This window comes from Patiria miniata, unplaced genomic scaffold, assembly GCF_015706575.1.
Source record: "Patiria miniata isolate m_02_andy unplaced genomic scaffold, ASM1570657v1 HiC_scaffold_20, whole genome shotgun sequence".
NCBI lineage: Eukaryota > Metazoa > Echinodermata > Asteroidea > Valvatida > Asterinidae > Patiria > Patiria miniata.
Window position 1 is genome coordinate 31,385,462 of NW_024037059.1, and position 23,461 is coordinate 31,408,922.

Genomic DNA, 23,461 nt, shown 5'->3' on the forward strand with positions numbered 1-23,461 from the left:
TGTTGGAACCGATTGAAGCTTTTTAAAACAAATCTACCATTTTTTTCTGACAAATCTACCATTTTTTTCTGTCAATAACCATTTTTGCAGAATTCTGCCAAAAAAACATTCTGTCAAATTTTCTGTCAAACTCGGGTTTTTTTTAACAAAAAAAACAACCTGTCACAGTTCGCCGAAAATCGGCCAAACCGGTCATTACATTTATGTGGGCTGCGAACGCGCGGTGGCGCCCTCTGCCACGGCTGGTAATTTCGCAACGTGCATTAACGTGACGTGTGCATGTGTTACAGAAAAAACATTCTTATCAAAAGCTATTCTGCACAGCTGTCACATCAGCTGTCACTGTCAGCGTTGACATCGAGATGAGCGCTACAATTTCAGTTTTAGGTAATTACTTGTTTGTTAATCCAGTGTCAAAGATGTTGACTAGTAACATATTAGACTTTACTGTTTACACTTTTTTACAGTTAGAAGAGTTAGATAGGGCCTAGGCCTAGTGGATATTTTGCCGGATGTAATGACGGCAAACTAACGTTTGCCGGCGGCAATCCATATCAACAGAGGGCGCTGTACTCTTTAAGATAGGGCTGAATTATAAGATGTATTAAATTCCCACCAAAAGTTGTGTAGCATGTTTGGACACTTTGGTGTAGTGGTTAAGCAAAGTCTTAAGTTTAGTGAGCGGGATGACTCGGGTTCGGTCCCGATCCCCGCCACATTTTAAAGTTTTTTTTCCCATTCCCAAATAAATAAGAATATTCTTCTTTTATTATTTTAACATGTCTCAAACATTTTACATGTTTTATTGCAGAGTATTACATTTTCTTTTTCAGATTTGTGGCACTGGAGGATTTTTTTTAAAGGGAAATAAAGTCCGAAATTATAAAATGGTCTGAATCCCATCTTGTAAATACGAGGTTACAACGATAATATTGGCATGGAGCCAGACTAAAATTTGTCACCAGAAAATGTTGAAGTACAAAAAAACAGTAACTGCGCATGTTCAGTGCATATCCGGCAAACTAACGTTTACTAAAGGTTTGCCGTCTCCGGCAAAATATCCACTGCCTTTTAGTTAAAGAGGTTGTGGAATGCTCGAAGACATTTCCGTCATTTTTCGGGTATATGTAGCCTAAGGTGTGATGAAATAAAAACGACTATTGTTTCTGTCATGAAATGAGTACAAAAGGTACTTTTGAGAGCTGTTTTTCAGGTCCAGTTTCGACCCGAACGTGCAACTGTGTAAAAGTCGTCGTTGCGGGCAGCAAACAAAACACAGTAAATCGTGACGTAATAAACAGGATTCGTGTATGCTACTGTGCATCGGGAGTCCTGTTTATTACGTCACGATTTACTGTGTTTTGTTTGCTGCCCGCAACGACGACTTTTACACAGTTGCACGTTCGGGTCGAAACTGGACCTGAAAAACAGCTCTCAAAAGTACCTTTTGTACTCATTTCATGACAGAAACAATAGTCGTTTTTATTTTATCACACCTTAGGCTACATATACCCGAAAAATGACGGAAATGTCTTCGAGCATTCCACAACCTCTTTAGGAAAGATATCCATAGGCCTATCTGCATCATCTGGCCATCGCTTGTAACCCTGTGCACAAACCCTATGAGTGACTGAGTATGAGACTGGTCTGAAAAAAGTGTTTTCTCAGTGAAAACTTCCATATTTTCCCAGCTTAATTTGACTTTGTAGGACTCATGATCACTTTCTGATGGCTGATATGGTGATAGGTCACTGAAGTGGAAACTTAGGGCGATCATGTAGTGTAGGGCCCCTGTTTTGTTTTGATCAAATTAGAGTCAAAAATGTTTACAATCAGCACACTTTTCTCAATTCTAATGACACCCGTTTTGCAATTTTGAACAGTTTCTTGGTAGAATTTCCGTTTTTCTTTATTTTCAGGTTGCGTGCTGTTGCCGCGCTGTCATCATCTTTTTACCCCCAAATATCCCTTAAAAAATCAAAACCCTGCCCTCTGTCTATGACATACCTGTTTATTGAGAATGTCACCAACAAGTTTGGTCGGTCTAATAATTTTAAAGTGGATTTTGTTCCCTTAAAAGGGACCGGGCCCTACACTTCACAATCGCCAAAGTTAGTGATGGCTGTATCAGTGTATGTGGCCTATTTACTGGACTACACTGTACCTCCGTAAATAAAGGCCACACTATCAGATATACTCACAATGGTAGCACTTGTTACCAAATTTATTTTCACATTCTGACTGCATACATGGTTGATTTATGCTTTAAAAAAACACTCACCTTGTTAATAACTAATAAAAAAATGATACACAAGTGTTCAACTCTCCAGTTTTCATGTCATTTCCGGATCCTTTTGGGCATCTGTTTGTGTGTAACTCAATTGCACCATGTTCCCACTGAACAATGCTCTCGCGCAATATACAGGGATCATTCACCTGTAAGTCACGCAGTGCACCGCATGCCCGGTAGTCTTGGCCCAAGACCAGCTTTGTCTTGCCGAAAGTGCCCTCTACCGTTGATGTCGTTTAATTTAGCTAAGCTTGCCATGTTGCCAGTGCGCGTGCAAGTGCTATATAATGCACCAACTGCACGTAGACAAAAACAATCCAAAGTCAGTCTTGGGCCAAGACTACCAGGCATGCGGCGCGCTATGATTGGCTGGCTGTTCTGATCCAGACTGGGATTGTTTCCTTCTTGATGTGACTGGCAGGGCCCATACTTTGTACAACTACAAGTGGCTATTTGTTATGTTGGTAAATAATTTGTTTACACAAAATTATTTCTAAAAATTAAAGTGAGCTAGATGAATCTTTTCTTGTGTATACGTATTTTACCTTTATCATCTATGCAACTGTGTCATCATTAGTTGCAAATAATATAATTGATGTGATATGCAGATCAACACACACATTTATTATCCTGTCTGCAAATACCTTTCTTTCTGATATTCAGGTGCATCCATTTTAGCCCTACTGTTGGCTGGTTACCTTGGGCAGCAGTATCTACCACCTCCTAAGCCAAGGATTGTGGGCATAGATCTCGGCACAACCTATTCCTGCATTGGAGTGTATCACGCTGTAACTGGTGAAGTCCAGGTTAGAATGATTACAGTAGGGCTGTGCATCGGAACTGGGTACCCAAGTACCCGACCATCGATGTCAGGAACCGGTTCCAGATTATGAGATGGAGTACCTGTAACCAACTTTATGTCCTGTTGCACAAGGTCTTATCTCCTAAAATGGCGTGTGGCGAGTTTTCAATATCAAAAGGTTGTATCCTGCTTACAATATGCCGGATGTACACACAAAGTAAATGGATGTCGCGATACGTGAGATACGACTTGTTGTGCGGAGCGTATTCGCACGAGATGCGACTTTCTTACAGAATCAAGTTACGACCTTGTTGCACTGACGCAATGATACAGTCAGTGCGGCAGTTCCGGATCATTGACAGTTCTGGATCACTTGATTAAATAAAATTAATTCCAGTGTAACCAATCTTTTTTCCCGAGATTTTTTTCACCAATGTGAAGGTCTATCATTTCGCAATTGTCGGGGAAAAGAAATTTTGGAAATCTCTAAAACATAACCCATGATCCAGTTCGGCAAAATATACGCGTGTTTTGTAACTGACCTGTGAAAGGAATTAAGTGTGTAAAAAGATTTGTATTCCCACGTGAGACAGTTGCGGATCACCCATGCGCAAGATGCAGTTTTGTGTGCAGTACGTGATAATAATATGATGAAGGTGTGTATATGACGCACGCGCTGAGCGCGCTGTGAATGATCCGGAACTGTCAAAAGTTATCCTAACTCCCTACTTATGTTTACTATTAGTAGAAACTTTTTACGCCACTCTGCTTCACATAATGCGGACCAAATCCATGAAAATCCACCTCTGATGAAGTGCTGGTGGATTTTGATGGACTTGGTACGCACGATTTACATGACAACAGCAATACGTCCACGCTGGACCAAATCCATCAGGTTTCACCAGTACTGATTCAGGCATCCCGGCCCAAGTTCATCATACTCCATCAAAATTACGTCCAACCAGCAGGACCATGTCTGCCAAAATCCCCCAAAATGGAGGGCCAGTGGATTTTGATGGAGTTGGAAAGGTTAGGGTTGACCCTAGGCATTTTTGCTTGGATGCAACAACCTCAATCCTGCCATATCCTCCAACTGCCTCCATGTAAAAAGTTACATGCAGCCTCAATCCTGCAAAATCCTCCGATATTTCTTGAATGAGGTCCTTGGAGGGGTGACCACGGCCTCAATCCTGCAAAATCCTCCAGCAAGCACTATTAAAATGTTGAGACAGAGCCAGTGATATCTTGGAGCAGTGCAAAGGATTTCATGTATAATCCGTTTTGCAAAGAGGATTCTGGAGGATTTGGGAAGGCTAACCCTAACTCCCTAGCATGATTTACTAGGAACCATACCCATCCTGGCAAATTCCAACACCATATGGGAAACTGCACACACAGATTTCTGACTTTGATTCTGGAGATGTGCCAAGCCAAAGTAAAAAACTGTCAGTCTAGGGGCACTGTAACCATCCTGACAGATTCCAACAAAACATGTTGTTGGGCTTTGATGGGTTGAGTTCTTTTTGGGTAAAGGTTATTAATGAATGATACTCGAAACAAGTTGCCTCTATACTGTTGAATGACTGTAGGTGATTGGTGCAGACCAGCATGACACCATCCCATCCATGGTGGCCATCACTCCAGAGGGAACTGACATCGTTGGCTATGATGCCTTATGCCAAGCAGAACAAAATGTTGTCAACACCATATATGATGCCAAACGGTTCATCGGTAAAAAGTTCAGCCCAGAAGGATTAAAGACAGAGGCTGCTAGATATCCCTTCAAGGTAATATATCAAATACTAAATTGAAAAGTCTGGATTGATGGAACTTTGGGTTTTAGCATTGTACATGTATACTGGATGCGGTCCAAAAGCTTGCAAGAAAAACTTGAACCTATGTGACCTAACTAGAGCAGAGGTCTTCAAGGTAGAGTAGATAATTTGCAGCTATCCAAAAAGTAACTGACAAAATTACTGTTAAAAACTGACTTGGTTTAGAGATAGTGATGGCGCTAATCTCCCTGTGAAATTGTTCTTTCTTGCATGCTGTCATTTTGAAGAAAACAATAAAAGAAGGCCATTTCCAAAGATGCATCAAGTAACAAATTTTTGGAAATTTCCATCAGTAGTTGGTTTGTAATTTGGCGAATCCATGAATTGATGCGCGCGTTGACATGATGCACACACGCGGGTGGCTGCTATTATTCTTCAGTTCAGTGCTTGACATCATGTAGCTGCAATCAGCTGAATGAGAACGTGTCCCGGATGCTGATTTCGGGCGCAATTCAAAATATGACTCGGCAACTAGAATATTGTTTTCTCGGAATATACAGCATTCACTGAGCTAAAACTTCATCAGGTTGTCAAACACCCGTCAGTTTCGATTTTGAGCATTTTTGTTGCTTCAAACAAAAAAAATGCACAAATGACAAATGATCTACCCAACTTTTAACCACTGGACCAGTTGGTTTTGGATGGCCGATTGAAACCAAGGGTACCACAATCAATATCTTGCAGGATGTTGATTGTAGCACCTCCTGTCTGTATCAGATTCAAATAAAAAAAATAATAATAACTAGAGGTTTGCGTTTGTTGAGTTACAAATGCAGAGTGGTCGGGCTGGCATATTTTCTTGTGTTTACAGTGACTTAAAGATATAGTCCATCATTTGTAATTCGTGCATTTTGTTCGTTTGAAGCAACAAAAGTGTTCAAAATCTAATGAAGGATACTGAACAACTAACCTGATGAAGTTTCAGCTCAGCTTCAGCTGTATATTCTGAGAAAAAAACAGCATTCTAGGATCTCAACTTCAAATCAAAAGTTGCTGAATCATGTTTTGAATTGTTTTGAATTGCAGCTATACGCGATGTCGCGCACTGATCCGACGAATTATAGTAACCGCGCGCGCCTGTGCGTCGTGCCAATGCTTGCGCGCGCTGCGCCGAATAACAAAACGAACTACTAATTTAAATTTTCCTACGGTGCGTCTTAAGACGCACCGTTGCAAAGGCCTTCTTTCGTTGATTACTTCAAAATGATAGCTTGCCAGAAAGATTAATTTCACAGGGAGTTTAGTCCACTTACTATCTTTCAACCAAGTATGTTTTTCAACAATAATACGCCAGTTACTTTTTCGGATGGCTGCAAATGATGGACTTTAGGGGCCATTCAGAATTTTCAATGTTTTAAAATTTCGATCTTTTTTCCAAATTGTGGGTGGGTGGGTCAAGCTAAATAATTGAAAATCGAAATTCACTTTCCATGGAAAAAGATAAAAAAAGAAAAGAAAGATAGATCTTTTGATTTGCCTGAACTACGCGCAAGCGTTCCGATATCGCGATGCGTGTTTCTTTTCCAACTTCATCCCCTGTATGTACTGTACATCATGTACGTGTATATGAAGCGGTTTGAAGCGGGTGTTTGTAGCGGTTAGGCCGTGCAGAGGCAGCAGGGTACCAGGTGTACTAGATCGGCTCTATAACACGCCGCGGGCGTCGATTACCAATCGCTATAAAAACTGGACTATTCAACCACTGCACTCCAAGACTACGAGGACCGCAGCCTGTGATGTGATGTCTGCCCAAACCTGATGTTTTTCTTTCGCTCGTACCCCCCGCCCTGCAAACGGGGGGGGGGGGGGGGGGGGGGGGGGGGGGTACGAGCGAATGTTTTTCTCAGCTACCTCACGTGACAGGCACAACTTCGTATGTCACATGTCATCCACCTCATCCAGAAAACGACAAAACCACAGTCATCTTTGTGGCTTCCAAAACTGCAACCTGTCATTCCCAACAGCATATCAGCTGGCAAGACACAAGAAAACTGAAGGTCACCAGTGCAAAAGAGGAAGACCGACAACTTCACGCCGTCACTGAACTAGACACACATGTACATGTACATGGGTATAATACATGTTCATGTTCAAGTATATGTACATGCAAGTGCATGTACATGTACATGTTCAGTTTTTTATTAATCGAAATTAGGGGTGGGTGGGTGGGTCAAAATAATTTGGAAAAAAGTCGAAATTTTAAAACACTGAAAATTCTGAATGGCCCCTTAGCTTTAATCATAATTGAACTGCACATTACCCCTCCCATTACCCTGCACCCATTACCCTGTGTTTTTTACAAAGAAAATCACACAACCTGCAGTTGAACTTGTTGCTTTACCTCGACAAGACTTGTAGGCCTATCAGGAAGCGCACATCTGGTGCTGCATGGATGGCTACTCAAGCATACAACCAGTTGGGCCTATTGGTAGACTTGACGAAGCCTCTAACATCGTTGGAGTTTATGCAACATATGCTAATCATATCATAGAATGGCTTTTATGTTTGTTTGTTTTTCTTTTGCATGGGCATAATAAAATTCTGCCCTGACTTTACGACAGAAAAATTTGTGGCTACACACTGTGGAAATATTAATTTTCAGCATTCAGATATGACATGTATGAAAGGAAAACTGGTGAGGCGCAATTTCAATCGGTTATGGAAAGAAATCTTGTTTTCCTTTAAATTGAGCCTAATTTCTATAATTTGAATTCACCTAACTTTGACCTTCCGGCAGCCCCGGAAGTAAAGGTCAAACGACTTTGACTTTAAAAATTTTTTTTAAATGTTTATCAATTCATGGTCTATCTGATTACAAGGTGTGAACATGATTGATCGTTTTGTTCAAGAGTTATAGGTGAAAGAAGATGGTCATTTTTTTTCAACGAAAGTCGCTTGTAAGTTTAGGAGAAAACCCGCGGAGAAGTATTGTTCGGGAAAAAAAAGAAAAAAAAAGTAGGGATTCACGTTTGTTGTTACAAACGCAGAGTGGTCAAGTAGAAAACTATTTTATGAAACACTGTCCAGTTAAGTCATGAATATTTTTGTGTAAGAGCAAAGGATCACGAAATTAAATCCTTTCCAGGACAATCAATTATTTTGTTTAAAAAATGCATCTTTAACGGTGTGATAAATTTCAGTAAACATTCTATACACATACAAGTTATTTCTGGCTTGATAACGTCCTTAGTCACAAGCGGAGAATGAATACTGATCTAGTTCAGAGTGGATGTTCATTGAGAAGTTAAATAAGTTATGAAAATTTGGAAAATATAAAGTGTATATATTCTTAACACCGAACTTCCGGTTTGATGACGTTACAGTATTTGGCAGCAAAGGTGAACATTGTAATGGTATCGTTATTTGGGCTAAGATATACCACATGGATCAAATGATGGAATGAAATTTAAAATATGATCGTTGGCAAATTCTCATAGAAGTAAATTCCTGTCTGATGACGTCATGAATTTGAAACCTTGCCAAGTTATCTGTGGTTCATCAAAGAATATCAAGGGGGCGTTTCGGTAAAATTTGAACGTATGGTTTTAAAATTAAAGAAAGCAAACACTATTTTATGTGCCGCTAGGGGGCGGCCTTTCGGATGATGACGTCATCACACTGTTTTTGTGTCTGGCATTCCTCACTAAACACTTTCATAATATACACGTATATGCCTGTAGTAAAATAATTCTGCTTTTGAGTTATATTCAGTTTTTATTGCACTTCCGGTAACACCGGAAGTAAAGGTCAAGCGGTTTTGTGTCGGGAACACGAAATGTTTCTCATGGCATACTTAGTCTACAACCTCACAAAAAATGAACACGATACTCTATTTAGTTCAAAAGATATCTCGCAAATTATTTTGTCAAAAATTGCCCTAAAGTCGCTTGTAATTTTATATCTGATGACGTCATGATGACGTAACAAAATTTATAACATCTTTGTAACATAGTACAAGTTCACACAAGGTTTTGTGATCATACTGTAAACCCTTCGGAAGAAATTGTGCTTTGTTTTGATTTCAGGTTAACGACTTCATTTTGAATTCACCTTACTTTGACCATCCGGTAGATCCGGAAGTAAAGGTCAAGCGAGTTTACGTACATGGCAAAAATAATTAGCAATTACAGAATACAACCATCATTGATTATTGAGTTCAAGAGTTATAGGTGAAAGTAATAGATAAAATCAGTTTAAATTTGACACCCGATGGTGTTATCATAACGTCAGAGTAATATGCACCACTTGGGATGAGGGTGAGGGATGAGGGATGATGAATATATATTAAAAGTTACAAGTTCATATCATAAACCGTTTAGGAGAAAACCCCCGGAGACGTATTGTCCAGAAAAAAAAAAAAGAACGATTAAACAACTTTGCACTCAATAATAAAAAGACGTGGTCAGAATGATGTTAATTCATGATATTGTGCATTTTCAGGTAATAACAATGTTGACAGAAGAACAGATGCCAAACGTGAAAAGTATGACTTTTCAGTTCAAGTCTATGCAAAAAAATCAATTATTGCAAATCTAGAAACTTGCTGTAAGCAAAAACACTTCACCCATTATCAATCGGTATATCCTTTTTTTCTAATACCCAAAGGTTATTTTAGAAAACGAAATGGCCAAATTTGAAGTCAACTCGCAGGCTCTTACCCCGGAGGACATAGGGTCACGCATCTTGTTATATCTCAAGAAAACAGCAGAGCAGCATCTTGGGTTCAGAGTGGACAAGGTGGTCATGTCCGTGCCAGCCGACTTTGACGAGCTTCAAAGGAACTACACCAGGGCAGCAGCTCGTCTGGCTGGTGAGTGGCCCTGGTATTTTAAGGGCCTTCAAACTATCCAAAATCTCTCAGTCGGACCTGGGTCCACCTGCAGTGGCGCACCCAGGATTTGGCTGGGGGGGGGCTAAAAAAAAAACCACCAAATTGTCACATTTCTCAGTAGTTACAATTTTTGCAAAAAACTTGCCCACAATTTTTGGCCGCAGAAAAAAATTGTTTGGGCACTGTTGGGGGACGGACTATGTTGATGTTGGTGGCGCCACTTACACCCCTATTATACTACTCGAAAAAAGGCCACATACATATCACCAAGGTCAAATCGTGGGACTAAAAAAACATGAAAACCTATGGGGGGAGGGGGCTCAAGCTGTGGTCAGGATCAACAAACAAACATTGTTATAAAGGTCAGGACATATTAACATGAACTAAAGCGCAAATATTTTGTGTGAATATGCTCCAGACTATAGCCCATACTTTGGAGAGGGTTTAGTTTATGCCACTTTCCATCCTGTATGCGTGCTCAAGGGCATGACGTCACAATAAAGGCAGGCACTGCGTACACCACCATCTTTTCCTAAAAACAAATGGTGAAAATGGTCAAAAATTGCCTCAGATCGTACCACAGAGCATCTACATTGTAGAATCCAAAACATTTTGGAGCGCACAATTTTATTTGAAGTATGTTTTCTGGTCCTTTTTTCATCTGTCTGACTACACATATACATGTACATAATCCATATGTATTTGGGAGGGAAGTCAGGAACCAGCCTAGTCATGGCTCCCTTTTATTTGGGTAGTAAACCCACCTGGCTGGTTCGTTAGTTAGACGGGTACCATTCTAGTGGGTGGGTAGGACATGTACCAGACTACTGGACATGGTGGATAGATAAGACTGCTATCTGGCTGGTACCTGGCTGATAGGTTGGTGAGACTGGTACCTTGGTGGTATGTGGATAAGACTGGTACCTGGCTGGTAGGTTGGTGAGACTGGTTGCTTGCAAGGGCGGATCCAGAACACAATTTTGGGGGGGGGCCAAAAAAAAATTTGGTCTCCCCAAAAAGTGGGCCAAAAAAAAATTCTGCGTGGGGTTCGGGGCCCGTAAGGGCCCCGAAAATTTTTTGGATTCTAGATGCTCTGTGGTGCGATCTGAGGCAATTTCTGACAACTTTAACCAATGTTTTTTGAGGAAAAGATGGTGGTGTACTCATTGCCTGCCTTTATTGCGATGTCACATAAAAAAAAAAAAAAATTGGTTTCGTTTTGGGGGGGGGGGCCATGGCCCCCTTTGGCCCCCCCCCCCCCCCCCCCCCCGGATCCGCCCTTTGTTGCTTGGTGGTACATGTATGTGGATAAGACTGCTACCTGGCTGGTAGGTTGGTGAGACTGGTACCTTGTGGTATGTGGATAAGACTGCTGCCTGGCTGGTAGGTTGGTGAGACTGGTTGCTTGGTGGTATGTGGATAAGACTGCTACCTGGCTGGTAGGTTGGTGAGACTGGTTGCTTGGTGGTATGTGGATAAGACTGCTACCTGGCTGGTAGGTTGGTGAGACTGGTTGCTTTGTGGTATGTGGATAAGACTGCTACCTGGCTGGTAGGTTGGTGAGACTGGTTGCTTGGTGGTATGTGGATAAGACTGCTACCTGGCTGGTAGGTTGGTGAGACTGGTTGCTTGGTGGTATGTGGATAAGACTGCTACCTGGCTGGTAGGTTGGTGAGACTGGTTGCTTGGTGGTATGTGGATAAGACTGCTACCTGGCTGGTAGGTTGGTGAGACTGGTTGCTTGGTGGTATGTGGATAAGACTGTTACCTGGCTGGTTGGTTGGTGAGACTGGTACCTTGGTGGTATGTGGATAAGACTGCTACCTAGCTGGTAGGTTGGTGAGACTGGTTGCTTGGTGGTATGTGGATAAGACTGCTGCCTTGCTGGTAGGTTGGTGAGACTGGTTGCTTGGTGGTATGTGGATAAGACTGCTGCCTTGCTGGTAGGTTGGTGAGACTGGTTGCTTGGTGGTATGTGGATAAGACTGCTACCTGGCTGGTAGGTTGGTGAGACTGGTACCTTGGTGGTATGTGGATAAGACTGCTACCTGGCTGGTAGGTTGGTGAGACTGGTACCTTGGTGGTATGTGCATAAGACTGCTACCTGGCTGGTAGGTTGGTGAGACTGGTTGCTTGGTGGTATGTGGATAAGACTGCTACCTGGCTGGTAGGTTGGTGAGACTGGTACCTTGGTGGTATGTGGATAAGACTGCTACCTGGCTGGTAGGTTGGTGAGACTGGTTGCTTGGTGGTATGTGGATAAGACTGCTACCTGGCTGGTAGGTTGGTGAGACTGGTTGCTTGGTGGTATGTGGATAAGACTGGTACCTGGCTGGTAGGTTGGTGAGACTGGTACCTTGTGGTATGTGGATAAGACTGCTGCCTTGCTGGTAGGTTGGTGAGACTGGTTGCTTGGTGGTATGTGGATAAGACTGGTACCTGGCTGGTAGGTTGGTGAGACTGGTACCTTGGTGGTATGTGGATAAGACTGCTACCTGGCTGGTAGGTTGGTGAGACTGGTTGCTTGGTGGTATGTGGATAAGACTGCTACCTGGCTGGTAGGTTGGTGAGACTGGTTGCTTGGTGGTATGTGGATAAGACTGCTACCTGGGGCTGGTAGGTTGGTGAGACTGGTACCTTGGTGGTATGTGGATAAGACTGCTACCTGGCTGGTAGGTTGGTGAGACTGGTTGCTTGGTGGTACATGTATGTGGATAAGACTGGTACCTGGCTGGTAGGTTGGTGAGACTGGTACCTTGTGGTATGTGGATAAGACTGCTGCCTTGCTGGTAGGTTGGTGAGACTGGTTGCTTGGTGGTATGTGGATAAGACTGGTACCTGGCTGGTAGGTTGGTGAGACTGGTTGCTTGCAAGGGCGGATCCAGAACACAATTTTTGGGGGGGGCCAAAAAAAAATTTGGTCCCCCCAAAAAGTGGGCCAAAAAAAAATTCTGCGTGGGGTTCGGGGCCCGTAAGGGCCCCGAAAATTTTTTGGATTCTAGATGCTCTGTGGTGCGATCTGAGGCAATTTCTGACAACTTTAACCAATGTTTTTTGAGGAAAAGATGGTGGTGTACTCATTGCCTGCCTTTATTGCGATGTCACATAAAAAAAAAAAAAAATTGGTTTCGTTTTGGGGGGGGGGCCATGGCCCCCCCCCCCCCCCCCCCCCCCCCCCCCCCGGATCCGCCCTTTGTTGCTTGGTGGTACATGTATGTGGATAAGACTGCTACCTGGCTGGTAGGTTGGTGAGACTGGTACCTTGTGGTATGTGGATAAGACTGCTGCCTGGCTGGTAGGTTGGTGAGACTGGTTGCTTGGTGGTATGTGGATAAGACTGCTACCTGGCTGGTAGGTTGGTGAGACTGGTTGCTTGGTGGTATGTGGATAAGACTGCTACCTGGCTGGTAGGTTGGTGAGACTGGTACCTTGTGGTATGTGGATAAGACTGCTACCTGGCTGGTAGGTTGGTGAGACTGGTTGCTTGGTGGTATGTGGATAAGACTGCTACCTGGCTGGTAGGTTGGTGAGACTGGTTGCTTGGTGGTATGTGGATAAGACTGCTACCTGGTTGGTAGGTTGGTGAGACTGGTTGCTTGGTGGTATGTGGATAAGACTGTTACCTGGCTGGTAGGTTGGTGAGACTGGTACCTTGGTGGTATGTGGATAAGACTGCTACCTAGCTGGTAGGTTGGTGAGACTGGTTGCTTGGTGGTATGTGGATAAGACTGCTGCCTTGCTGGTAGGTTGGTGAGACTGGTTGCTTGGTGGTATGTGGATAAGACTGCTGCCTTGCTGGTAGGTTGGTGAGACTGGTTGCTTGGTGGTATGTGGATAAGACTGCTACCTGGCTGGTAGGTTGGTGAGACTGGTACCTTGGTGGTATGTGGATAAGACTGCTACCTGGCTGGTAGGTTGGTGAGACTGGTACCTTGGTGGTATGTGCATAAGACTGCTACCTGGCTGGTAGGTTGGTGAGACTGGTTGCTTGGTGGTATGTGGATAAGACTGCTACCTGGCTGGTAGGTTGGTGAGACTGGTTGCTTGGTGGTATGTGGATAAGACTGCTACCTGGCTGGTAGGTTGGTGAGACTGGTTGCTTGGTGGTATGTGGATAAGACTGCTACCTGGCTGGTAGGTTGGTGAGACTGGTACCTTGTGGTATGTGGATAAGACTGCTGCCTGGCTGGTAAGTTGGTGAGACTGGTTGCTTGGTGATCTTTGGATAAGACTGGTACCTGGCTGGTAGGTTGGTGAGACTGGTACCTTGGTGGTATGTGGATAAGACTGGTACCTGGCTGGTAGGTTGGTGAGACTGGTTGCTTGATGGTATGTGGATAAGACTGCTACCTGGGGCTGGTAGGTTGGTGAGACTGGTACCTTGGTGGTATGTGGATAAGACTGCTACCTGGCTGGTAGGTTGGTGAGACTGGTTGCTTGGTGGTACATGTATGTGGATAAGACTGCTACCTGGCTGGTAGGTTGGTGAGACTGGTACCTTGTGGTATGTGGATAAGACTGCTGCCTTGCTGGTAGGTTGGTGAGACTGGTTGCTTGGTGGTATGTGGATAAGACTGGTACCTGGCTGGTAGGTTGGTGAGACTGGTTGCTTGCAAGGGCGGATCCAGAACACAATTTTGGGGGGGGCCAAAAAAAAATTTGGTCCCCCCAAAAAGTGGGCCAAAAAAAAATTCTGCGTGGGGTTCGGGGCCCGTAAGGGCCCCGAAAATTTTTTGGATTCTAGATGCTCTGTGGTGCGATCTGAGGCAATTTCTGACAACTTTAACCAATGTTTTTTGAGGAAAAGATGGTGGTGTACTCATTGCCTGCCTTTATTGCGATGTCACATAAAAAAAAAAAAAAATTGGTTTCGTTTTGGGGGGGGGGCCATGGCCCCCTTTGGCCCCCCCCCCCCCCCCCGGATCCGCCCTTTGTTGCTTGGTGGTCCATGTATGTGGATAAGACTGCTACCTGGCTGGTAGGTTGGTGAGACTGGTACCTTGTGGTATGTGGATAAGACTGCTGCCTGGCTGGTAGGTTGGTGAGACTGGTTGCTTGGTGGTATGTGGATAAGACTGCTACCTGGCTGGTAGGTTGGTGAGACTGGTTGCTTGGTGGTATGTGGATAAGACTGCTACCTGGCTGGTAGGTTGGTGAGACTGGTTGCTTTGTGGTATGTGGATAAGACTGCTACCTGGCTGGTAGGTTGGTGAGACTGGTTGCTTGGTGGTATGTGGATAAGACTGCTACCTGGCTGGTAGGTTGGTGAGACTGGTTGCTTGGTGGTATGTGGATAAGACTGCTACCTGGCTGGTAGGTTGGTGAGACTGGTTGCTTGGTGGTATGTGGATAAGACTGCTACCTGGCTGGTAGGTTGGTGAGACTGGTTGCTTGGTGGTATGTGGATAAGACTGTTACCTGGCTGGTTGGTTGGTGAGACTGGTACCTTGGTGGTATGTGGATAAGACTGCTACCTAGCTGGTAGGTTGGTGAGACTGGTTGCTTGGTGGTATGTGGATAAGACTGCTGCCTTGCTGGTAGGTTGGTGAGACTGGTTGCTTGGTGGTATGTGGATAAGACTGCTGCCTTGCTGGTAGGTTGGTGAGACTGGTTGCTTGGTGGTATGTGGATAAGACTGCTACCTGGCTGGTAGGTTGGTGAGACTGGTACCTTGGTGGTATGTGGATAAGACTGCTACCTGGCTGGTAGGTTGGTGAGACTGGTACCTTGGTGGTATGTGCATAAGACTGCTACCTGGCTGGTAGGTTGGTGAGACTGGTTGCTTGGTGGTATGTGGATAAGACTGCTACCTGGCTGGTAGGTTGGTGAGACTGGTACCTTGGTGGTATGTGGATAAGACTGCTACCTGGCTGGTAGGTTGGTGAGACTGGTTGCTTGGTGGTATGTGGATAAGACTGCTACCTGGCTGGTAGGTTGGTGAGACTGGTTGCTTGGTGGTATGTGGATAAGACTGGTACCTGGCTGGTAGGTTGGTGAGACTGGTACCTTGTGGTATGTGGATAAGACTGCTGCCTTGCTGGTAGGTTGGTGAGACTGGTTGCTTGGTGGTATGTGGATAAGACTGGTACCTGGCTGGTAGGTTGGTGAGACTGGTACCTTGGTGGTATGTGGATAAGACTGCTACCTGGCTGGTAGGTTGGTGAGACTGGTTGCTTGGTGGTATGTGGATAAGACTGCTACCTGGCTGGTAGGTTGGTGAGACTGGTTGCTTGGTGGTATGTGGATAAGACTGGTACCTGGCTGGTAGGTTGGTGAGACTGGTACCTTGTGGTATGTGGATAAGACTGCTGCCTTGCTGGTAGGTTGGTGAGACTGGTTGCTTGGTGGTATGTGGATAAGACTGGTACCTGGCTGGTAGGTTGGTGAGACTGGTACCTTGGTGGTATGTGGATAAGACTGCTACCTGGCTGGTAGGTTGGTGAGACTGGTTGCTTGGTGGTATGTGGATAAGACTGCTACCTGGCTGGTAGGTTGGTGAGACTGGTTGCTTGGTGGTATGTGGATAAGACTGTTACCTGGCTGGTTGGTTGGTGAGACTGGTACCTTGGTGGTATGTGCATAAGACTGCTACCTAGCTGGTAGGTTGGTGAGACTGGTTGCTTGGTGGTATGTGGATAAGACTGCTGCCTTGCTGGTAGGTTGGTGAGACTGGTTGCTTGGTGGTATGTGGATAAGACTGCTGCCTTGCTGGTAGGTTGGTGAGACTGGTTGCTTGGTGGTATGTGGATAAGACTGCTACCTGGCTGGTAGGTTGGTGAGACTGGTACCTTGGTGGTATGTGGATAAGACTGCTACCTGGCTGGTAGGTTGGTGAGACTGGTACCTTGGTGGTATGTGCATAAGACTGCTACCTGGCTGGTAGGTTGGTGAGACTGGTTGCTTGGTGGTATGTGGATAAGACTGCTACCTGGCTGGTAGGTTGGTGAGACTGGTACCTTGGTGGTATGTGGATAAGACTGCTACCTGGCTGGTAGGTTGGTGAGACTGGTTGCTTGGTGGTATGTGGATAAGACTGCTACCTGGCTGGTAGGTTGGTGAGACTGGTTGCTTGGTGGTATGTGGATAAGACTGGTACCTGGCTGGTAGGTTGGTGAGACTGGTACCTTGTGGTATGTGGATAAGACTGCTGCCTTGCTGGTAGGTTGGTGAGACTGGTTGCTTGGTGGTATGTGGATAAGACTGGTACCTGGCTGGTAGGTTGGTGAGACTGGTACCTTGGTGGTATGTGGATAAGACTGCTACCTGGCTGGTAGGTTGGTGAGACTGGTTGCTTGGTGGTATGTGGATAAGACTGCTACCTGGCTGGTAGGTTGGTGAGACTGGTACCTTGGTGGTATGTGGATAAGACTGCTACCTGGGGCTGGTAGGTTGGTGAGACTGGTACCTTGGTGGTATGTGGATAAGACTGCTACCTGGCTGGTAGGTTGGTGAGACTGGTTGCTTGGTGGTACATGTATGTGGATAAGACTGGTACCTGGCTGGTAGGTTGGTGAGACTGGTACCTTGTGGTATGTGGATAAGACTGCTGCCTTGCTGGTAGGTTGGTGAGACTGGTTGCTTGGTGGTATGTGGATAAGACTGGTACCTGGCTGGTAGGTTGGTGAGACTGGTTGCTTGCAAGGGCGGATCCAGAACACAATTTTGGGGGGGGGCCAAAAAAAAATTTGGTCCCCCCAAAAAGTGGGCCAAAAAAAAAATTCTGCGTGGGGTTCGGGGCCCGTAAGGGCCCCGAAAATTTTTTGGATTCTAGATGCTCTGTGGTGCGATCTGAGGCAATTTCTGACAACTTTAACCAATGTTTTTTGAGGAAAAGATGGTGGTGTACTCATTGCCTGCCTTTATTGCGATGTCACATAAAAAAAAAAAAAAATTGGTTTCGTTTTGGGGGGGGGGGCCATGGCCCCCTTTGGCCCCCCCCCCCCGGATCCGCCCTTTGTTGCTTGGTGGTACATGTATGTGGATAAGACTGCTACCTGGCTGGTAGGTTGGTGAGACTGGTACCTTGTGGTATGTGGATAAGACTGCTGCCTGGCTGGTAGGTTGGTGAGACTGGTTGCTTGGTGGTATGTGGATAAGACTGCTACCTGGCTGGTAGGTTGGTGAGACTGGTTGCTTGGTGGTATGTGGATAAGACTGCTACCTGGCTGGTAGGTTGGTGAGACTGGTACCTTGTGGTATGTGGATAAGACTGCTACCTGGCTGGTAGGTTGGTGAGACTGGTTGCTTGGTGGTATGTGGATAAGACTGCTACCTGGCTGGTAGGTTGGTGAGACTGGTTGCTTGGTGGTATGTGGATAAGACTGCTACCTGGCTGGTAGGTTGGTGAGACTGGTTGCTTGGTGGTATGTGGATAAGACTGTTACCTGGCTGGTAGGTTGGTGAGACTGGTACCTTGGTGGTATGTGGATAAGACTGCTACCTAGCTGGTAGGTTGGTGAGACTGGTTGCTTGGTGGTATGTGGATAAGACTGCTGCCTTGCTGGTAGGTTGGTGAGACTGGTTGCTTGGTGGTATGTGGATAAGACTGCTGCCTTGCTGGTAGGTTGGTGAGACTGGTTGCTTGGTGGTATGTGGATAAGACTGCTACCTGGCTGGTAGGTTGGTGAGACTGGTACCTTGGTGGTATGTGGATAAGACTGCTACCTGGCTGGTAGGTTGGTGAGACTGGTACCTTGGTGGTATGTGGATAAGACTGCTACCTGGCTGGTAGGTTGGTGAGACTGGTTGCTTGGTGGTATGTGGATAAGACTGCTACCTGGCTGGTAGGTTGGTGAGACTGGTTGCTTGGTGGTATGTGGATAAGACTGCTACCTGGCTGGTAGGTTGGTGAGACTGGTTGCTTGGTGGTATGTGGATAAGACTGCTACCTGGCTGGTAGGTTGGTGAGACTGGTACCTTGTGGTATGTGGATAAGACTGCTGCCTGGCTGGTAAGTTGGTGAGACTGGTTGCTTGGTGATCTTTGGATAAGACTGCTACCTGGCTGGTAGGTTGGTGAGACTGGTACCTTGGTGGTATGTGGATAAGACTGGTACCTGGCTGGTAGGTGAGAAGGACTTATCCCTTGCGGGTCCTACTAAAATGCGTCAACAAGCGTCAACCCAGCGTCAACATATTTTGTATACGTTTTTGAACGTCAGAAGTAGCTTTATATGGTAGAACTAGCGACAGAGTACATCTTCAGTATATAAATTAAAGTTAAAATTATTTATGAAGTTGGGGGGTTTTTTTCAACGCGAAACCTATGAGTGTGTCGATTTAGTATTGGCCGCCATTTTGTTTAAATCTCGGCTTCACGTGAACAAGATGACCAACACTGAATCGACAAACTCGTCGTAGGTTTCGCGTTGAAAAAAAAACAACTTTTTGAATAATTTTAACTATAATTGATATGCTGAAGATGTTCTCTGTCACTATTTCTACTTTATAAAGCTACTTCTGATGTTTAAAAACCTATACAAAATATGCTGACGCTGGGTTGACGACCGTTGATGTTTGTTCACGCCAGTTGTAGCTTGAAGACGCATATTAGTTGGACCGGTCCCTGGCTGGTCAGTGGCCCTCCTCCATCAACCAAACTTATTGGAAATGGAAAGGGAAGCCATTGCAGATTGAAATTTTAATTGATGCTATTTGTCGCTCAATGTAGGTCTTGAAGTCATGCGGATTATTAACGAACCAACAGCAGCAGCCATGGCATATGGACTGCATAACCAGAAGGATGCCTCGGAAATCATCGTGGTGGATATGGGAGGAGGAACATTGGACGTCTCTTTACTCAGTGTATATGGTGGAATGTTCCAGACATTAGCCATGGCAGGTAGGAGTTCATTTCTCATTGATTTACTATTAGTGATCCCTCCTGTGTGAGTGGAACACGAAATAATGTAGTGCGTCTGTGTCCCACATACCACATATGGAATCTGAGATTCAATTCAATTCAACATGGTTTATTAACAAATCATGAATAGCAGCCACAGCTGAATTGCACATGATTTACATTTAAAAAAAAATACATTTTTAAAAAGTTAAAGGCCAACCGAGTTAAAAAACTAAATATGACACAAAACAAAATATGACATTAAATACTAATATTAGATGCAGACACGCTACATTTTCTGTGTTCCAAGTGCGCAACACAGAAAAAGAAACCGCATAAAAAGACACTTAGTTTTGAATTATTTGAGAAGACACAATGTTGACATTGCATTAATTCAAGGAGCTTATTGTATCCAGAATGATATTAACCATTGGAAACATGAGTGGGGAGGAGATATGATCCCTTGTTGTGGTTCTTACAAAAGTAAAGGGTTGCTCATTCTGATTAAGAAACATTATGGTGCTGTTATCAATGATGTCTATTGTGATAAATATGACAGATTTATTGGAATTAGTTTGTCTGTTGATGGTTCAGATTACAATATTTGGAATGTGTATGCTCCCTGCTCGAGTACAGAGAGAATTTCAGTTTGTAACCGTTTATGTAAAGTTATGCTTGCGTGTAACTATCCAGGGTATACAATTGTTGGTGGTGACTTCAATGTCACCCTCGAGCCCAAAATTGACAAGTATGGAGGTAATCGCAAGCAGTGCCCAAGTGCCAAATTTCTTGGTGAGGTATATTTTTTATGGAAAGTCTTGATTTTAGTGATGTTTGGCGAACCAAAAATCACGACAAGAAACAATATACATGGAGGCAAAAAAATCCATTGATTATGTGCCGACTTGACTATTGGTTCACTGATCACATCCTGATCCCTTCAATCGATCGTTGTGATATTATTCCATTACCTCGCTCAGATCACAGTGCTGTATTAATTGATATTAATGTCAATGAAATTGACAGAGGCCCTGGTTACTGGAAAATGAATAACTGCGTTTTTGAGGACAATCGATATATCATGTGTATCCAACAACTCTTGGATGACATGTCTAGTTCGAACTTGAAGCATGAACTGTCGAAGAGGATGTTGTGGGATTTCTGTAAAAACAAGATTCATAGTTTCACAATCCAATTTTGCAGAGAGAATCAAAAGCTGTGCAAGAATAGGTTAAAATTGCTGGAGCAGAATTTTTTTCAGAGCTGTAAAAACCTGTCAGATAATACCTCGCCTCAGAATCTCAGTACATTTGACAAGCTCAATCTGGAGTATAATATTGCATCTGAATATGAGTCAAAAGGTAATTTACAATGATCCTACATGCTTTAAACACCTCCCAACTCAGACCAATGCAAAGTATTTACCATGCAGGTAACAATCATCTGGGAGGACAAGATATCAACTATCGCCTCATGCAGTACTTCTCAGATATGATTGCTAGGAGATACGGGCAACCGGAACTGAGTGCAAGGGATTTGCAGCGATTACGACTTGCAGTTGAAGACGTCAAGCTCAACCTGACAAGCCACAATTCCTCAATGCTGCAGTTACCGTTACCTTCCATAGGAGATGATGTGATTTTCACAGAGAAACTCACCAGAAAGAAATTTGAAGTCTTAAATGAAGACCTTTTTCAGAAGGTGCTGCAACCAATCCGACTGGTTCTAGATGAGGTGGAGATGACTCCTGCCGATATAGATGAGGTAGTCCTCGTGGGTGGATCCACAAGGATTCCCCGAGTTCGCCAAGTTGTAGCGGATTTTTTCAGTAAGGCTCCCAATGTAGAAGTTGATCCGGAGTTAGCTGTAGTGTATGGGGTTGCAATTCAAGCGGGGATCATAGGTGGTATGTGGCCATTGCAAGTCAGTGCAATTGAGATACACAATCGTAAAATCAGAAAGATTCAGGTCAAATAGTGGACCTGATATCAAGTTCTTATATTTGGGTGTTGTCCTGAAAACTCTCTGCCTACAGATTTTGGCACGGCATAGGATACTTTGTGCGTTCATCATAATAGACCCCTCTCATAGACAGCCATCTTTGTAGGCATATTGCAACTGCGTATTCAACGACATCAGGTGCGTATACACGCAGTGTGCAAAATGATCTAAACGCGTGTATGTTGCTCTAAATTTCTTCGAAACACGGCGCAGCCGATGAGCATCAAATTGGACTCCCAAAATGCTGATGGCAATGTGTATGCAGTGACGTCATTTGAGAGAGATCTATTACAGTTAGTTGCCTGATGGTCGCATTATAAGGAAAAATTGGAAAGGAATTTGTGCAAAGCCTATTGCCTACTACATGTACTATCAACAATGAAAATAATGGATTTTTAAAGTGCAATATCATTCGTTGAAATTCTGTCGCGTATGAATATAAAGTTTACCACATTTGGAGGAAAGCAACCGTTAGCTGTGTACTATGCAAGCCATAAATAATACAGGTTGTTGAATCGTGCATAAAATCAATGTCTTTTGTGTGTTTTTCTTTCATGAAAAGCTTTATTTTTTAGCCACCACGAGTGGTTAACCCTGCTTGGGCTAACAATAAGATTTTTAAAATGCACTTTTTTTTAAAGACGGGCCTTCAAAAGGACTTTGGTGAATATTTTTAACTTTTGAAGTGAGGTTTTATCGCTGGTGATGTTTGAAGACAATTGTCAGTAACGGCAATTCTTGAAATCACATTTTTTGGAGAAACAGATTTTAGGCTCATTTCGTTTAAATGGTGATATAATTTGAACGGATTGAGCAATTGCAGTAATTTGTTCTTCTAAAAGTAGTTTATTAAATTGGATTACCAGTCATAATTATTTTTGGTGCTACATATTTTTTTAAATATGAAATATATATTGTATTTCTTAGGGTTTGGGTTCCGTTTTTTTTGACTCGCCCGGTATTGCCTTCAAAGGTATAGAACAGTCTTCAATTTGTATCATCTTTACCTTGGCTTTCTCTATGGCAACTGGCATGCCAGAGTTTTAAACAGAAGATCAGTTGATTACTATAATACAAGAAAATGATAGAAAATTTTAATCAATTTGGAATTAATATCGAGATGAATAGGGAAATTGACTATAGCAGGATTTAGTTCTAAAAACAGTGTATTGAAACAGTACATGTATTTTGGATGTCACAGGCGGAAGTCGTTGAAGCATCTCCAATCATGCTTGGATCCAGGTGTTTTGTTGAAAATAAATATGATGAAGTCACGGGAGTTATTGCATATGTTTTTGTTTTCCCACACAAGACTAAAACCTCCGAGCATTCGAATCTGTCAAAGAGCAGAGTATTGCAATATAACGTCCAAAAATTTAAGAATAGGGAAATGTAGATTTCACCCTTGGAGGTTTTAATGCGTTCTTTGAAGACGAGTGAATAAACAACATTCTCCTCGGCCTATGAAGGGCCTTGCTACTTGCAAGTATCAGGGGACGGCCGATTTTGCACAAAGTTTAAGTCCAATTGCTGTACATTTCTGTTACGTTGAATGTGGTCTGAGGTATCAAGTCATTTTGGTACTCTCATCCTCAGAACGAAGCACCACCAGCCGGTTGGTGGCGCTGTTTCCTGCTGCGGCCACTAGATGGTGGTCTGGCCGCTTGTGTCCTCCCCCGGGGTGGTACTTGGGGTATGAGGGGGGTCCATTGTGTGACAGTTCATACCCTTCCTCATCTCTGTTAGGAGTTGATCGTCGTCTCCCATAGACTTTCCCGTATCCAACGTATGGTTCGAGTATTTTGTTTGCCGTTTTCTTATCTTTTTATCAATACAGTGGTTTTTGTTGTAAGGCGGCAGAA

The 23,461-nt window shown here is 43.9% G+C and overlaps 1 protein-coding gene across 1 annotated transcript; it reads left to right on the plus strand.

Annotated features, from left to right (window-relative positions):
- Positions 1 to 231: 231 nt before the first annotated feature.
- Positions 232 to 22,216, plus strand: LOC119728643 (heat shock 70 kDa protein 13-like). Its single transcript, XM_038200955.1, has 6 exons — positions 232 to 387; positions 2,954 to 3,096; positions 4,682 to 4,879; positions 9,533 to 9,737; positions 19,428 to 19,598; positions 21,031 to 22,216. The coding sequence occupies exons 1-6, from the start codon at positions 363 to 365 to the stop codon at positions 21,573 to 21,575; spliced, it is 1,287 nt and encodes a 428-aa protein (XP_038056883.1). The 5' UTR covers positions 232 to 362; the 3' UTR covers positions 21,576 to 22,216.
- The last annotated feature ends 1,245 nt before the right edge of the window (positions 22,217 to 23,461 follow it).

Bases quoted from the DNA above. Each gene is read 5' to 3' on its own strand.
- LOC119728643 (XM_038200955.1), top strand. From the start codon at position 363: ATGAGCGCTACAATTTCAGTTTTAG. The intron at 3,097-4,681 runs GTTAGAATGATT...GAATGACTGTAG, and splicing joins CTGTAACTGGTGAAGTCCAG to GTGATTGGTGCAGACCAGCA. The intron at 9,738-19,427 runs GTGAGTGGCCCT...CGCTCAATGTAG, and splicing joins GGCAGCAGCTCGTCTGGCTG to GTCTTGAAGTCATGCGGATT.